The sequence below is a fragment of the Culex quinquefasciatus genome, chromosome 2, assembly GCF_015732765.1.
Source record: "Culex quinquefasciatus strain JHB chromosome 2, VPISU_Cqui_1.0_pri_paternal, whole genome shotgun sequence".
Classification (NCBI taxonomy): domain Eukaryota; kingdom Metazoa; phylum Arthropoda; class Insecta; order Diptera; family Culicidae; genus Culex; species Culex quinquefasciatus.
Genome location: NC_051862.1, coordinates 205,047,881 through 205,066,231, shown reverse-complemented (window position 1 = coordinate 205,066,231; position 18,351 = coordinate 205,047,881). Strand labels below are relative to the sequence as shown.

Below are 18,351 nucleotides of genomic sequence, written 5' to 3'. Positions count from 1 at the left end.
GGACCATTTTTGAGATGTCCTTCCAAAATGAAGAATTTCAATACCAATATTGACCGGTTTTGCTCTTATCAGATATTGGTCACTTCGGTGGTTCCCCGGAGGAAATTCAGAACCGGTTCCGGAGTGGCCAATGGCCACCAAATTATTTCCGTGGACCCTTTCTGAGATGCCCTTTTAATATGAAGAATTTTTATTTTTTTATTTTTTATTTACAATTTAAAATTCATTTCGAACCATTTTGCATTTTTTTAATTAAATGTACTTTATTTATTGCATTTAACAATTCTTCTGCTCATTTTGTTCGAAATTTTGAATAGCGAAAAGCTGAACAAAACAGAACCAATTTAAATCGCTTGATTTGCAAGCGACTGACCTCGGTTTGCACAGGTCGGTCGCGCGACCAATTTGACAGTTGCTTGTTCGTCGCTTGTAGCGCAGCGAAAAATCGCTTCTACTCTGAATAGGCGAGCGATTTCTGCTGGCCGCAAATGAGTCGCGCGTAGTCGCTTCGCCTGTCAAATTAGTCGCGTCGCTTGTAGCGTCGCTTGCAGCGTCCACTCTGTAAGGGCCCTAAGGTGGTAGAAGGTGTCCTTCACTTTTGGGGCAATGACTGTGAATTTGTATTTGTATTTGTATTTTTATTTCAAAAATATACATAAGGGCAAGCCTTTTATCGTATACAGAGACATCATTTAGTTCGAATATGATAAAACTACAAACAAAAAAAACTTAAAACTAACTAAAAATTAGGTTAGAGTACATGAAATGATCATTGTATAAACAAAGAGAAATAATTTAACCTAAAAACAAATGAAAATGACTTCAACAAGAAGAATTTAGGTGAGAAAATAAACTGGTCAAGAAACTGTTTCTATCAAGTGTTCCTTAAATATTCCCTACACTGTTGCTTGAAATCACTAATAGAAGTAAGATTTTTCAGACGATGAGGCAAAGCGTTCCACAGGCGTGCGCCACGGACTACGAATGAATTCCCCAGATAATTAGTATGATGAGTTGGAATTAGAATGTTATGTGTACGTTGTGATCTACTAAAGGAAAGTTCTTCATATAGATAAGTTGGCTCTTTGAATTTAATAAGTTTAAACAAAAAAACAAGAAGCTGCAAATGAAAATATTTTTGTAAAGGTATGCCAAGAATTGACGACTGATATTGAGAAACATGGTCATATCTGCGTAAATTGTAAATGAATCTAATACAACTATTGAAACAAACTTTTAAATGACGTTCAGTTTCTGCTGACAAATGAGAGAAAATTACATTACCGTAAATAAAGTGAGGTAAAAGAAGAGTTTTTACTAGTTTTGTTTTAGTATCAATTGATAAAGTGTTTCTATGTTGGTTTAAAATTCGTAAAGTTGTATAAACCTTCCTAATAATAAAAGATACATGATCGTTCCAGGTTAGGTGTTTGTTCATAACTATTCCAAGATTGTTTACTTTATCAACTATTTCAATTATATCGTTGTCTATTGTAATGGGCGGTAATACAGGTAGATCAGAATTAGGACGAGTAAAAATTATGGCTTTTGTTTTAGATGCGTTAAGTACTAGACCATTATTGCGACAAAAATTTAAAATGGATAAAAGATCAGCGTTTAGCAAAGAAATATAGTGAGGAAGTTCTGAAATAGGACAAGATAAATAAACTTGGGTGTCATCGGCAAAAGATTGTATACTACAATAACGAACATGTCTTGGGAGATCATTAATTGACATTGTAAAGGCTAAGGGACCTCCAACGGATCCTTGTGGAACCCCTCGTTCGTTTTGTCTAAATTGTGATCGACTTCCATTGATTTCAACCAGTTGATGTCTTCCTCCTAAATAACTCTTAAACAAATTACAAGCTTCTGCTGAGAAATTATATTGCTTTTCCAGTTTAGCTACAAAAATGTTATGGTCAATCAGATCAAAAGCTTTCGTGAAATCTATGAGGACAAGTATTGTTGCCATGTTACTGTCTAAAGCTTTATTTATGTCCTGACAAACTTTAATAACGGTTGAAGATGTACTGTGATGTTCCCGGAAACCAGATTGAAAAGGGGTTATAAGCTTTTGAATGTTAAATATTGTACTATTTGATCCTTAAAAGATTCTCACATGCCTTCGATAATGTTGGTAAAATGGAAATTGGTCTGAGATCATTCGGTGTTGCTGGAAATTTAACTTTGGCTAAAGGTCTAACTATAGATAATTTGAAAACTAAAGGAAAAGAACTTGTAACAATGATTTTGTTGAAGATTAACGTAACATAAGGCAGTAATATATTAATGAACATTTTAACAAATTTAAGTGGGATGCCATCATAACCTATTGCATCAGATTTTATTTTTAATTTTTTTTTTTATTTTTAATATGGCTTTATGAACTTCATCGGCTGAAACTGCTCTAAACTTAAATTTATCATCATCGTCATCATAAATGGGTGAGTTTGCAAGAGCTGCTTGTAGATTTCCAGATGGGTAGCTGTTGACTTTATCAATAAAAAAATTATTAACTAAATCTGAATTGAACTGATCGTCTAAAGGGCTGATTTCCTCTTTGTAGCCAAGTTTTTTAAAATTGTTCCAAAGTGCTTTTGCTGACAGGGAAGGATCAAACATTTTTGCTGAATGACTAACTTTGGCATCTCTGATTAACTGGTTGGCTCTGTTACGAAAACGTCTGAAAATAATTTTATTTTCAACTGTCCTGTTATGTTTCCAATTCCTGTATGCAAGATCACGATCAACACATGCGTTGTAAGCTTCATGACTATACCAAGGACAATCATTTGAACGGATGCGTTTCGTTTTAATGGGAGCATGTTTATCAATTAAATTCAGTAATTTGGAATTAAAATGAGCTACTAAAATCATGAGTCTGAATTCAGGGTCCAGAAATAGTAAATTGAAATAAATAAAAAAAATAATAATGACTATATGTAAAATGCTTCTACAAACCACAGAAACCCACTTTTTGATTGAACAATTCTGAATCAAGATTTGAATGTTTTTCTAAAACAAACATGGCCGTCAAATGTCCGATTGAGAATGATGCCTTCCAGATCCTTAAAGCTGATACGCAGACCGGAAAGGAACGCAAAACTACATGTGAAAAAACTATTAGGTTTTACAGCGTGACGTCACGAGCGCACACGCACACACATTTTTACAGAGACACACGTGCAAAAAATGTAAACAGTGCAGCCAAGCTGTCAATTTTCTAACCTCAAAACCGAGTCGGCGTAAAACCTAATTGTGATGAAATTTATACAATAACTGAAAAGAACTAAACCGGTAGAGTGCCTTCTGGTCAACGATGATAAAAGAAGGACGTATGAAAAATAAAATATCAAATAAAAGGCTCCGAAAAACACGATACAGAGTAACCCCGGGGTCCCGCTATTCACAATCCAATCTTAACAGCAATACAACGAAAATAAAAGAGATTGAAATGCAAAAACGAGACTTGGCGTCTCCGTGACCAGCGCACTAATTTTCTATCCTAAATGTCAGCGTGTCTTTCGATAAACGATCCTATAGAAATGACTTTTTTCATTTAACACATTATTTGAATAATTAATGCACAATTTACCCGACGCCGTGCCTTCTGATCAACGATGATATAGGAAGGGATTTGAAAATCACAAAACAATCAATATAATTTTAATTAAAGCACAAAAAAACCAATCACTGAAAAAATGACGCCCGGAACACGAATAATCATGCCATGCGTGCGCGCTCCTCCAACGTCCATAATCGCCTCACACAAAAACTTATAGGACCTTTTTTTCAAAAAAAAAAAAAAAAAACTCTGGAATTCAAAAATAAAAATTCGAAAAAAAAAACAAACATAAAAAAATTTAGAAATTTTAAATTCAAAATAAATTTAAAAAAAAAAAGTTTCTTAATCCACCATTAGCTGGGTGGTGCCTTCCTCACATTTACAAAGTAATAATGAAAATAAGTTTATGAAAAAAAATATATACCTGATACAGACTTTTCCAGAAAACATGTAGACTCTCATTTGAAGCAATATGGCAACCGGGCGTTTCGCATCTGGCGCGACTCTCGCACGTAAACAAAAAGACCCGGCCTTTTGAGGTTAGGCAAAAAATAGCCCTTTTTTGTATCTATAAAAATCTTTTTCTAGGCATAGCTTTTTAAATACTTAACTAAACAGAATAAAATTTAATAGGATCTTAGGGGACCCCAAAACGAACAGAATAAGGCGGATCCGGCCAAAATCGGTTCAGTCAGTTCTGAGATAATCGTGTGGAAAAAATCGTGTCTACACACATCCCCACAGACATTTGTTCAGAATTTGATTCTGAGTCGATTGGTATACGTGAAGGTATATATAGGAGTCGAATTTAAGAAGTTCATTTTTCGAGTGATTTTATAGCCTTGCCTCAGTGAGGTGAGGAAGGCAATAATAAAGGAAAGAGAAAATTTCAACAATTTTTGACATCTGAAATATGGAAATTCAAAATAAAAAATATGCAGAGTTGAATAATAATTTTAATGTGAAATTATTTACAAATTATTTATTTTTTTCAAAAGCTCAAAAAATGCAAAAATTCGGAACATGAAAAATGTCAGAAATATCAAATTGTCATTCCAAAAGTTTTGAATATCTGACATTCAGAAATTGAAAAACACAAATTTACGAAAAACACGTTATTCTATCATTCAAAATCTCTACACAGTTAGATTTGTTTTACCGAATTCGGTAGTTGAAAAATCAGTAAACTTTAAATCGATAAACATCTGTCAACAAGAACAAAATTTCACCGCATTTCGGTTGTACGTTGAACAATAATGAACTTAATTACCGAAGCTTTTCCGAATTCGGCAATTTTCAGTTTACCGAACTGCTCAGCAATTTAAAATTCGGTTAATTTTACTGAAATCGGTAGAAAAAATCTATGTGTGTATTTTTTTCCAAAATATAAAAAAAAATCAAATCCTAGAATTTAAAATTAAGAATTTAGGAATTAAAAATTCAACAATTTAAAAATTTCAGAATTTACAAAATTTAGAAAAACTCTTAAAATTATTTGTAGGTACTAGCCTAATTTTACAGTTTAGCAGTAATACGCACTTCGGAAGGAACCAGTCAAAGCCCCAAGAAACCGCTCACTCTCCTTTGTTCTGCTGTTCGTTCTGCTTTACGTAAAGCTGTTTCTGGACCCCTTTCCTTCCGATCTGCATACCAGCCTTTTCATAATTTTATAATTTTATATAATTTTGTATAATTCTATATCATTTTATAATTTCTGATTTTATAATTTCATAATTTTGTAATTTTTTAAGCTTAAAATTTTATAATTTTAGTATTTCAAGTTTTAAAATTCAAGGTTTATTAATTATTGTTTATTCTTAGTAAAGTTTTGTTTAATACTAAACTAAAAAAAAACCTTAGTTTTTGCTTTTGAGTATTTTTGTCGAAAGTTTTCAAAAACAGTCTGTGTGATGTGTCCCTACACCTGTTACAAATTTCCGTTGCTTTGGGGGGTTAGAAAATTTCTTTTGATATAAGCACTGGTATTTGTAACAACAAAATTCGTACAAAAAAACATATGTACGAGGGTGTACAGATTACTGAACATAAGATGACGATTTGTTTGATCAAGCGTACACCTGTGAACTGGACCAAGCCGCCGGCGGGTATGAGAATTATTCATTCATTCATTCAAGTTTTCAAAAACAGCCAAAATAAAAAAAAATATTGAAAAAAAAAAAACAGAAACGTAGTTCTACGACATTCCAACTTCCAATTCTTGCTGCAGGTCTGCCAACACTGGCTTTGTTTTTGTTATCGCAGCATCTGTCAAAATTTGTGCAATCAAATTGGTAAACAAGGGCGAACTTTCTTTTCGCGTTCTGATCACAATTTTTTGCTTAAACAAGTTTTAAAAACTAATTTCATGTGAAATTTTCAAATTATTTGGTTTTCTCCCATTAAAATGATGCATGTTGCACAATGTAGCAGAGAACCAGCCCGTCCGAATTCCCTCGGTAAGTCCAGCAATCCGAATTGCTTACGTTGCGCGACAACAAAAACCTACCTCCACCTTCCCCAGATGACTTTTGCCGGGTCTGTCTGCTGCGGAAGCCTTCGCTGCGCCCGCTGACGGGCCAGTCGTCCGGCGTCATGATCCCGGAGATGCTGTACAAGCTCACCGGCACGATGCTGAACGTGCAGGACCAGTTGCCGGCGGTCATCTGCGAGCGCTGTCTCGTGAAGCTGGACCTGGCGTACAGCGTAACGGAGGAGTTCCGCCGGCAGGAGGAGCTGCTGCGTCAGTTTTTGTGGAAGGGAGGCTCGTTGGTGGGGCAACTGGTGGAGTACGGGTCGGGGGTGGAATTGCGGCCGAAGTTGCACTCGGAAGAGGTCATTAGGAGGTTGGTGGAAGAGAGTAGAACTGTGGATGAGCCGAAGCCTACCATCAAGCGAGAGCCGCTGGATGTGGTCGACGACTTTGTCGAGCACCGCTCGGAGGAAGATTCGAATCTCAATGACGGAATGGCCGTGAAGGAGGAATTACCCGATAAGGAAGCTGATGGGGCCACTTCTTTCGAGGTGAAAATTCATTCCTCGCCGATGGAGTCCGAACAGGACGATGGCGACAAGGATTCAGATTATCGTCTGGGTGAAACTGAAACCCGGGAAGATGGATTTATTCAATCGCCGATGGAGTCCGGCGCGGACGATGATGACTTTGAAGAGGAAGATGACGAACGGGACGTTGATTTTCAACCCAATCGATCGACAGTTTCTGTTACAAGTGTAGAAGATGAGATATCCGAGGTTCTCGCGGATGATGCGACAAAGTGTCCGGATTGCGGTAAAGAGTTCCCCACTCCGTTATCGTTACGACGACACTACAGAAGGCACATTGTCAGGAAGAAGGGAATGTTTCGGTGCGAGAATTGTAATAAGGTGAGGGTAATTGGTTTCATATTTGATCGAGCGTTTTGTTTGAATTGTTTTGTTATATTTTCAAGAATTTTGCCTCGAAAGCCGATCTCAGACTACATGATGTGACTCACATTAACAAGGCTAAAAAGAGCTCGCTTTATGAGTGCAAATATTGTTGGAAGGTGAGTGAACTAAACGCTCTTGTTTGGGTAAACAGATTTTCAAAAAGAAACTTCTTCCAGATCTTTACACGTAAATATCGCTTGGGTTTGCATCAGAAACGTCACGAGCAGGAGAACGATGTGGCAATCAAACCGAAGCTGGTCGAAGAGCTTAAAGCAACTCCACAGGAAACCGAAAGTGAACCATCTGCTTCTGGCAGCAGTTCAAAGCAAAAAATCTACGAATGCAAGCATTGTCAAAAGGTTTTCGCCTGGCAATGTCGCCACAAACAACACGAAGAGCAGTGCGAAAAGCAGAGACCATCTGAAACCCACCAACAGGAAGCTCCAACAACCGACCCAGCCTCCACCATCGCTCATCCGCCCTACTTCGAGTGCGCCCTCTGCCCGAAGATCTTCCTCTCGGGAGCTCGCTTCCGGCACCACCTAAAATTGCACGAAAAGAAGCAAGCCGACGAGGCGGCAAACCCCACCCCGGCAGCCCGCTTCCCGTGCCCCAAGTGCAAATGCTCGTACGAGGAAGAGTGGAAGCTCGAGCTGCACCTGCAAAGGCACGCCACCGTCGAAAGTGGCAAGTATCGGTGCAAAACGTGCGACCACGCGTTCGCCACACCGATGGACCTGCGAAGGCACGAAAAGAAGCACGCCTCCCGGCCGGAGTGGCGAACCCCGCCGGAGGAAATCCCCGCCCCGCTGATGATCGTCAAAAACGAGCGCAAGTTCTTCAAGTGTCGCAAGTGCGTCAAGATATTCGTCAACAAGTCCACCTACTTCTCGCACGCGCAGATCCACGTGGCGATCAAAACGGGCGCGTTCAAGTGTCCGCACTGTCCGAAGCGGTACGGCCAGCGGTGCCGGCTGCGGATGCACCTGCGGGAAAAGCACGACGTGTACTTGCCGAAACAGGGGAGGGGAGGAGGAAGAAGAAGGGGAACCTTCCGAAGAGCAGGACGCGATGTTTTCGACGGAGGAGAGTTATGAAGTGCATTTGCGGGAGCATCAGAGCGAAGGTGGGGCGGAAGGGGGATCCGGAGGGGAGCTGAAGCAAGAGGTAAGAGACGTTTGAGCAAATCGATTTTTTTTATGTATTTTTTATTTGGATGAAACTTAGTTTATATTTTCCCTTTGTCAAAAGCCCATTTTATATCTTTGTTTTCCCATAAAAGTCTCCATACAATATTGGAGGCTGGTCATCCAAATAGGCATGGAACTATACGAAAAACTGTCGTGGTGATTATTGCATTCGATCGTGATATTAGTAAGATTACGATTTACCATCAACAAATCTCGATCTACCATCGACAAATTACGACTTACCATCGAGAAATTACGATCGTAATTTAACTGTTGAGAAATCTCGATCGTGGATCGAGAAATTACGATCGTAACTTGTAATATTTTTTTTTTGATTTTTTTATTTAAACGGAATATTGAAATAAATCCTAAGTTATTTTTTTAATGTGAAAAAATAACAAAATTAAAAAATCGAAACGACTTTCTTTTTGATTTGAAACAATTTTAAACATTTCAAAAATTTAAAAAATTTCAAAAATAAAAAAAAATTAAAATTTCAAAAAAAAAATTTAAATTTCAAAAATTAAAAAAAAATTGAAAATTTCAAAAATTTCAAAAAATTTGAAAATTTAAATTTTTTAAAATGATCAATATTTCAAAAAATTTAAAAATTTTAAAAATTTCAAAACTTTCAAAAATATCAAAAATTTAAAAAAATAATGTTTCAAAAATATTAAAAATTTAAAAAATTTCAAAAATTTAAATTTTTTTAAAAATCTTTTAAATTAATTTTTTTTTAATTTCTAAAATTCAAAAAAATTCAGAATTTTTGAATATTTTAACAATTTAAAAAAATTCTAAAATTTCAAAAATTTAAAAAAATTACAAAATTTCAAAATTTAAAATTTTTAAAAAAATTCTTTGATTTCAAAAATTTAAAAAAAGAAATCAGCTTATACTTTTAATGTAGTTATTTTTAAAACCTTTAAAATTTTTAAATTAAAAAAAAATAAATTTTTGAAACTTTAAAAATTTCTAAACATTTTGAATTTTCGGAAATTTTTGAAATTTTTTGAAATTTTTGGTATTTTTGAAATTTTTAAAATTTTTGAAACTTGAAATTTTTAAAATTTTTGAAGGCGAGTTTCAAACCCATATCGAGATTTTCTCGATCGTCGGTCGTAATTTGTCGATAGTAGATCGAGAAATTACGATCGAATGATCTCAATCTACTATCGACAAATTACGACTTAGCATCGACAAATTACGATCGTAATATTACGATCGAGAAATCTCGATCGTGAGTCGAGAAATTACGATCGAAATATTACGATCGAATGCAATAATCACCACGTGTATCTTCAGATTTTCTAATCCAGTCTTCGGCTTGCAGGCCAAGGATTGATACCTAAGAGCATGCAATGGCACTGACCTTGTTGCGTGCTCTTCGGTTGACGTCCACGTAAGGAACATCCTGGAAGGAGCGTTACTAACTACATCCGTAGTTCTGTTAGATCATCCGAATTATCTTGATCAGAACAGTATAGCTCTGGTTCCTTGCGAGTGTCCTATTTTCTTACCTCCACGTTGGCTTGGTTTTCATGATGACCTAGCTGGTGGCCTGTGGAAACGGATCGTAAACCTTTGACCACCGCGGGTCAGAGTCGAGACGGCTAAAAGAAAGGGGCGCGACAATGTGGGAAAGGGAAGTAATTTGTGATTGTAGACGGTATTGTTTTGATTCGCAGTATGTTGAGTCAACTGCTGTGGATGTACCTGAAACATCGCACAACGGGGTTGCTCTTCTCTTCATTCTCAGCTATCACCTATCTCCTATTTTTATTTTGCTCTTCTGATTCTCAATTCTTCACTGATTCTTCTATTTAATATCCAACATTTGATTTTAATTTTACTAACTTTTGATTCTCTTATCTCTCAAAGCTTTTCCACTCTTTTCTATCAATTGATGCTGCTGTAACAAACTTTGTTTTGTCTTTTTTTTTTCCTTAAAAATATACTTTTCCTTAATGTACTACACTCAGAAAAAAGTACTGGCAAAATCCATAAGAACGTCTTATGACCTTTCGACATCAGGATTTTATTCGGATGTCATAAGATTTTCTTATGGCTGGGGGGGAAATTTTACAAAGCCGTCAATTAAGATTTCCATTGAGTTATCTTATGACATTCATAAATGGAATTGTGTACAGAATATATGGCAATGCTCATGGAGATCATATTAACAAACATCGTTTTTCATAACCATTTTTCCTTATTTTTTATTGAATGAAAACAAAAATTAATTTCAATTATAAACGTATATATTTTTAAATTATCGTATTATACCCAAAACTTCATTTCCTTTTTTGCTTCGAGGAGATGTTTTCTCTAACCTTCGACCAGTCGCTGCACGGAACTGTCCTCATCGATGCTATTTTCCGGATCCTTCCGGAGGATGCTGAGGAGGGCCGCCGTCGGAACCAACGGTTGTTAATGTTACCTGAAAATACCAAAATAAAATATTCAACTTCGAACCAAAACCCACGAAACACCCGCCACAGAACTTACCTGAGTCTTGGAGGTCGCGGTAAACAAGAAAATTGATTCGTCCGATCAGAAACTCATAGCGGCGGCAGCAGCTTTGTGTAGTTGTTACCGGAACGGATTACGGGGCGATTTGAAGTCGCGAGGGTTTAAAATTGGCTGCACGAGACCGTCCGTCCTTTCGCCATCTTGAAATGTCAAAAAATTTCACACTAGCATCTTACGCGAAAACCATTGACAAATTATAGATGAATTCCATAAGAATTTCTTATGAAGTCCATAGTCTATCAACAGTGGACCAAATACATAAGTAAAGTTTAGTTATAATCATATGAATTTATAGTGACGGTCATAAGATTGTCTATGAAAATCGCGAGAGGCTAGTGGATCAGGCAGCACATAAGATGTGTACTTATGAAAATCTTACATTCTTTTTCCTCAGTGTAGTAATATCAAGTCTATTTATCATTCGCCTAATCTTTTTTGATTTTATTGCGAATTTATATATTTGAATAATTCTTTATCTGTCCTATAAATTATCATTACTGTAATCTAAGCTTGTTTTGTATCTCTATTTATAAACTATTGTTTAATTTTACATCTAATACATCTAGCTCCTCATTTTTATTCTTCAAAATACGCTCATCATTCTCTTACTATTGATACTTGATTTTTATAAAATAAATTCTTTTTTACTGTCAATTGTTTTCAATCTTCACCCTTTTTCACACAAGTGAGGTTCGAACCCTTACTCAATTTATGGAATGGTTAAAGGATTAACACAAATATTACTATTGTATTTTTGGTAAACTTTTATAACATGCTTAGGACCAAAAATTGTAGCAAAACACCGCGACAAAAGAAATAGCAACAGATAAACAGACTCAATAATAGGGAAGATTTCAGGAGAAAACAATACACAGTAAATAACAATAAGTTTTTGAATTCAAACTAAAAATAAAACAGTTTTTGCTTTAATGAAAGTTGTTAGGCACACTATAAATGGTTAGGCGCTTATACTTACATCAAACCCTACGTAATGTACCACCCCCGACCGAGTTAAAATGCGTAACCGGAAAAGAAGGTGTGCATGCCTGGCACGAACACTCAAAGCGTGTTCTAGCGTGCTGCTCGTACTGACCCAGAGCAAGGGTGAGATGTAGGTGTAAGGGCAGTGCGTGTTCGTCGGGAACCTAGTGCATAAGATCGGTCAAGGCCCGTTCTTACACTGAAAATTGCGAATTGCGAATTGCAAAACACGATTAAAAACCATTTCTAATCACTTTTTTTTCATTTTAACGCAAAAAAAAATAAAAAAAATATGACAAGACAACATTTTTTCGATGGATTAACTATGGTCCCCTTGGAACGAGCTGTCAAGTAGGACCTTTTTTGTCGTGAAGTTAATGTTTAAAAATTGAATTAAAACCCATTTTAAATCCTTTGCGGTCGTTTAAAGGGTCATTGTACTCAGAAAAATAAGCTTTATCGTTGTGAACAATAACATCACAAATTTAAGCTTAATTTTAGGACCTAATTACCCCAAACAAAGTTTCACTGAAATTGAAGAGGAGTCGGGGCAACTGCTGTATGAGTTGTCGGAGAATCACGTCCTTCGACGGCGTGCCTCCCGAGTTACGATGCTATGCTGTAGGCCTGATATCGAATTATTGCTTAATAGACATTGCAATAATTTCTATAATTCTAAAATATTTGTTTTGCTTTAGTCACCTACCAGCGCATCTGATCAACACTCAATCGCCATCGAAGAAGTGAAGGTTCCTTGCATCAAGCAAGAGCCAACAATCGATGATGACAGCAGCCAAACGCAAGACAGCTTTACGCGGGTAAAGACCGAGTCCCCGATGGTCGTGCTACCAATACAAAATGTTGAAGTGGTTCAACAACCTACTCCCGGCAGTAGCGCTTTTGGCAACGAAACTTTCGACGAGTCAAAAGAGTTCAAGTGTGAACTGTGCGGAAAGGTAACACCTTTATTTAAATATTTATTGTACAAATATTTAACCAGTTTGATTTTTCCAGTGTTACTCCCAGCGAGGCGTCCTCAACCGGCACATCCGACACGTGCACAAGCTGGACGGGTCGACTGCCGTCAGTGCCGAAGGTCCTCCGGCCGATACGCGCGAGTGTGACGAGTGCAAGAAGTACATCAAACGGAAGCTCTTTAGCGAACACCGCAAACACCACGAGAACGTGCGGCTGAGGAAGTTCGTGTGTCCCTTGTGCGATAAAGCGTTTCGTACAAACCATCACCAGAAGGAGCACGTGGCAACGCGAGCCTGTGAGAAAACGTCCGAGGTGGCGAAATACGGTGGTGCTGATGCCAAGTACAAGTGCGTCGAGTGTGGCAAAGCGTACAACAACAGCCAGAGCATTGATTCGCATATGAAGCGGCACAAGGTGCTGCGGGAGGAGCGATACAAGTGCGGTATTTGTCAAAAGGTAGTGCGTTAGAATTGTGTTGGATGATTTTAAATTTTGACATCTTATTTTCATCAATAGGTATTTGGAGCGAAACGGGAACTAGAAGTTCACAATATGAGAATGCACGAGACTGTCCTTTGAAGAGTTGATTATCGATAGATGCAGCGTAATGCATTTTTTGCATGCCAAATACCCTATTTAATAATGTTTACAGTTTAGGCCACTGTCATCGAATAAATGAAAATAATCTTACAGATTCAATCATATTGTAGTGCAATTTAATAGAGTACGTTCACATACCTCCCACCTTCTACTGCTTCTCATCAACGACCTCCACTTCGTACTCCAGCTTGAGCTGCTCCTCGTCCAGATATTCAACCACCACTTCATTCTCCCCTTCACACAGCTCCGAATCTTCCTTCACCGTCGCTCCCGTTTCCGCCTTCGTCGTCGTCGTCGTCGTCACTCTCCTCCTAACCTTCCCACTGTGCATCGCCTCCTGATGCTTCCGGACCAGGTTCGGCTCGGCGAACCGCTTGCCACAGTCCCCGCAAGAGTACCGCTTGACGTGGCGTGCCTTGTGTCGGGAAATTGAGGTGTTGCTTGTGGTCGTGTAGGAGCAACCTTCGAATTTACAGCAAAACTGCTTCCGTCCGTCGTCGGTCATGGTGAACGGATTGCGCTCGACTTTCGGAACCGGGGCTGGTTTTCCCAGGTGGAACCGTTCGCGGTGTTTGCGCAGCGTGACGCTGTCCCGGAAGGTGTTGCTGCAGTCCGGGCATTTGTGGCACCGTTCGTTGGTGTGGATTCGTTTGTGGGTCAGCAGATTGCAAGCCCGGCTGAAGGACTTTCCACAGAAGTTGCAGGTGAATGCCTTTTCCCCTGTGTGTTTGAGCCGATGACGGTTCAGCAACAAACTGGAACCGCACGTTTCGCCACAGGTTTCGCACTTAAACTTTCCGGTTGTTTTGTATTTGTGGCGGCGGACGTGCGCCTGGAAGGACCGCTTTTGGGTGAAGCTCTTGCCGCAATAATCACAGGTCATGCCATCTGTTGCGCCCATGTGCATGCTCCACACGTGAGTGTACTGACTTCCGGTTGAGATGAACCGCCGGAAGCAAAAGTCACACTTGTACGGCATCCGGTGCATCAGCAGGTGTCGATTCAGCGTGAGGACACTTTTCAAGATGACCGGCACGGCGTCCGAACTGCAGTCATCACACCGATGCGGAACCATCGGAACGTGACAGTTCAGGTGGTCATCCCGTTGTTCCAACGTTTCGTGCGGTGTATCGCAAATGTAGCACGTCGTCTGCGGAAACTGAGCCAGCAACTGTTCGTCTGCACGAGACTTCCGGTTGATGCCGGTCAGCGCATTCGGCGGCCGTTCCTTCTTTATTCGTTTCGGCTTGACCAGTTCCTTCCACGAGTAGACAAACTTTTCCTTAACCACCTCTTCCCCATCAACCTCTTCTTTCAACGTTTCCTGAACTTCCGGTTCATCCACCTCATCCTCCGGTAAAATCTCATCCTCCACCACCCCGTAATACGCCGGCAATCGGTCCTCCACCGCCATCTTCAGCAGCAGTTCCGCGCTGTTCAAAAACTCCTGCCGCGCCCCGTACGCCTTGTCCAGCTTGGTCATACAGTCCGGGCAGACCCGGGTCGGATAGAGCGGATTCACTTCCAGCTCGAGCCCCGTGATGGCATCGAGCATATCCATCACGGACACGTGCTCCAGCTTGGCCGCCAGTGGAATCAGGAACGCGTCCGACTGCTTCAGACAGAGCCGACAGAAGCGGTCACGGGCTGCTAGGAGAATGGGCGAGTAGGTCATCGTGGCTATTCGGAGATTTGAGAGTTTGGCAAAATAAAGAGAAACGATGAGCTTACAATTCTTGAATTTAAAATTCGGAAACTCTAAAATGTAAAATTTTAAAATTCTGGAAATAAAAAAAACTAAACCATTGTATTCTAAAAAATGAAATTCCTATGTTCTTAAAGACCTAAAATTCGTTTTTTTTATTTCTCAAAAATATTAAATAAAATCCTAAAATTCTAAAATTCTTAAATCCTTAAATTCTAAGATTTTAAAATTCTGAAATTAATAAATTCTTAAAATTTTAAATTCTTAAATTTTTAAATTCCTAAATTCTTAAATTCTAAAATTCCTAAATTCTAAAATTCTAAAATTCTAAAATTTTTAAATTCCTAAATTCTTAATTCTAAAATGTTTAAATTCTAAAATTCCTAAATTCTTAAATTCTAAAATTCTAAAATTCTAAAATTCTAAAATTCTAAAATTCTAAAATTCTGAAATTCTAAAATTCTAAAATTCTAAAATTCTAAAATTCTAAAATTCTAAAATTCTAAAATTCTAAAATTCTAAAATTCTAAAATTCTAAAATTCTAAAATTCTTAAATTCTTAAATTCTAAAATTCTAAAATTCTAAAATTCTGAAATTCTTAAAATTCTAAAATTCTAAAATTCTAAAATTCTAAAATTCTAAATTCTTAAATTCTTAAATTCTAAAATTCTAAAATTCTAAAATTCTAAAATTCTAAAATTCTTAAATTCTTAAATTCTTAAATTCTTAAATTCTTAAATTCTTAAATTCTTAAATTCTTAAATTCTTAAATTCTTAAATTCTTAAATTCTTAAATTCTTAAATTCTTAAATTCTTAAATTCTTAAATTCTTAAATTCTTAAATTCTTAAATTCTTAAATTCTTAAATTCTTAAATTCTTAAATTCTTAAATTCCTTAATTCTTAAATTATTAAATTCTTAAATTCTTAAATTCTTAAATTCTTAAATTCTTAAATTCTTAAATTCTTAAATTCCTTAATTCTTAAATTATTAAATTCTTGTTAAATTCTTGTTAAATTCTTAAATTCCTGAATACTTGTATTACTAAATCCTCAAAATCTTAAGTTTTCAAATTATAAAATTCTTAAATTCTTAAAATCTAAAATTCTTAAATTCTTAAATTTTTAAATTCTTAAATTATTAAATTCATAAATTCCTGAATGCTTGTATTCATCAATTCTAGATTAAATTTTCAAAAGGTTCTATCTGCATAGAAAACCCATGTCTTATAGGTTGTTCTGAAAATTGACTCGAGAATTCTTAAAATCTTAAGTTTTCAAATTCCAAAATTTTTAAACTCTTGAATTCTAAAATTCTTATGTTTTAAAATCTTAAATTCCAAAATTTTTAAATTAAACTAAATTCTTCATTAAAAAAGTTTGAAATTATAAAAATCACGAAATTTCAAATTCTTCATAAAATTATTATATTCAGAAATTCTCAATTTAAAAATTCTCAATCTAATATTCTTAAATGCCACAATATTTAACGTTATTTCAAATTACAGAAAATCAGATGACTTTGGAAGTTATATTAAATATCATTTTCAGGACAGAAACCTAAATTTTGACAATGATAAAAATTTCGTGATTTGATTATCCAAAGTGAAATTTTGACAAACAATTTGGTTTATTGAGTAGGAACTGTTTTGCATTTTTCAAATCTCTAGATTTTTTAATTTCGATTTTTTTTCATTTTATATAATTCTAGATTAAATTTTCAGCATAGAAAACACATGACTCAATTGACTCATAGGTTGTTTTGAAGATTTACTCTAAAAATCAAAGTTTTTAGGTTTTTAATACAGTCGACTCTCTGGCTGTCGATCTTCTCGATATCAATAATGCTCCATGTACCGATGAATTCTTCAGTCCCTTCAAACTGCATACTTCGATTGTCTTTATTCCTCGATATTTTCTCTTGCTTGAAGGATCTTTTCCTCGACGGTCCCTTGAATTCTATTTGCTTTAAATATCTATTCCGGTTGTCAATAATTTTACTTTCTCATGGCTTGCATAGACATTTTTCTTTGAGAAACGAAGATTTGAAGGGTGTTTGACATTTATTTGTTTTTGTTTGCTGGACGTTGCCATGATTCTTCCCTATAGCTGGTCAGCAAGAAAAAACAAATTTCAATCGAGTCTTCATTTTGCATCGTTCTGTAAACTGATGATTCTCTTCCTCGACGGTCCCTTGGATATTGACAACCAGAGAGTCGACTGTATCTTAGTTTTAAAATTGCAATATTTTAGATTTTTTAATTTTTGAAATTAATTCAATATTTAAATTTGTGTTTATTTGTAAATTTTGATATCTTAATTTTCCGATTTTTAAAATTTCTAAATTTTGTTTTATCTATGCAAATTTTTGAATTTCTATTCTTCTGTTTTCCGAATATTACAATTTATGATGATAATTGTTATGCTATTCCCTTTCTTTTCTTTCATAAAAAAAGTTCGCGTCTTTCAACTCGAGTATTACAACAAAAACTGAATATTTTACACAAAAAAATCTGTACAAAATCGCGACGTTTGAAATCCATATTGAAAAAAAATTATGAAAACAAGAGTGTTTATTAAAAAAGGTATCTTTTTCAAAATACAAAAAAATGATTTGCTAGGCAAAAAAAAAAACGTAACTTATGGGACCCGTTTAAAAAACTCTAGAAATGATGAAAAACTATAAACCTAATTCTGAAGTAACATTTGAACGCGTGTAATGAAAGGCCGTAAGAGCAATGTCGTACCGCCCCTTTCAAATGTTGCTCCAGTAATGTTCTCAAACCTTATTTTTATGTCACCAAACAAAACCCACATTGTGATTTAGAAAAATGTAGTCCTACGTCAAATCAATTTCTGACACACAAATTTCGAACACAAAAATAATTTATTTTATTTTGCGAAAATCAGCTCACCATCAACAGAGTTCACGTTAACTTCAGTGGAATAGCTTGAGGCAACATCGTGACTTTGCATAATTCACAAAACACTTTTTAAAACTTGGTAATTTCACTACAATTTCAGCAGAAAATTGATTTTCCATCCGAAACGGTCATCTGCCTTGCTCCAAACATAAACATTGTACGGTGTGGCGAAATTACCCAAGAAATGGGTGAATCGCCGGATTAGGACGACAGCTTTCGACCTCGGAAGCCGACGCCTCTCCTTGAAACGTCATCTGCAGAGTCGACCCAAATCGCTTATCACGCAAAGCCGACATTAGTCTTTTAAGACTTAAAATTAGGCTTTATCGAACCTAACCGTGTTAAGTCTTTTTAAGCCTAATGATGGGTTAGTCTTTAAAAGACTAGTTTCGTTTTAGTACGAAAAAGCCTAAATTTTAGGCTTTGTGTTATCGTCAAAAGCCTAAA

General features: G+C 36.4%; 3 protein-coding genes across 3 annotated transcripts; 2 read left to right on the top strand and 1 right to left on the bottom strand.

The window, feature by feature from the left end:
- Positions 1–5,847: 5,847 nt before the first annotated feature.
- On the top strand, positions 5,848–12,533 carry LOC6045399 (zinc finger protein 709). Its single transcript, XM_038255612.1, has 5 exons — positions 5,848–6,024; positions 6,090–6,949; positions 7,015–7,110; positions 7,171–8,161; positions 12,396–12,533. The coding sequence occupies exons 1-4, from the start codon at positions 5,973–5,975 to the stop codon at positions 8,089–8,091; spliced, it is 1,929 nt and encodes a 642-aa protein (XP_038111540.1). The 5' UTR covers positions 5,848–5,972; the 3' UTR covers positions 8,092–8,161; positions 12,396–12,533.
- LOC119766476 (zinc finger protein 888-like) lies at positions 12,534–13,143 on the top strand. The gene is made up of 2 exons (XM_038251039.1): positions 12,534–12,653; positions 12,712–13,143. The coding sequence occupies exons 1-2, from the start codon at positions 12,534–12,536 to the stop codon at positions 13,141–13,143; spliced, it is 552 nt and encodes a 183-aa protein (XP_038106967.1).
- Positions 13,144–13,369: 226 nt separating this feature from the next.
- Positions 13,370–18,052, bottom strand: LOC6045431 (zinc finger protein 62). Its single transcript, XM_038255615.1, has 2 exons — positions 17,896–18,052; positions 13,370–14,955 (listed from the first exon to the last, which is right to left on the bottom strand). Exons 1-2 carry the CDS (start codon positions 17,954–17,956, stop codon positions 13,424–13,426), a joined length of 1,593 nt encoding a protein of 530 aa, XP_038111543.1. The 5' UTR covers positions 17,957–18,052; the 3' UTR covers positions 13,370–13,423.
- Positions 18,053–18,351: the final 299 nt, after the last annotated feature.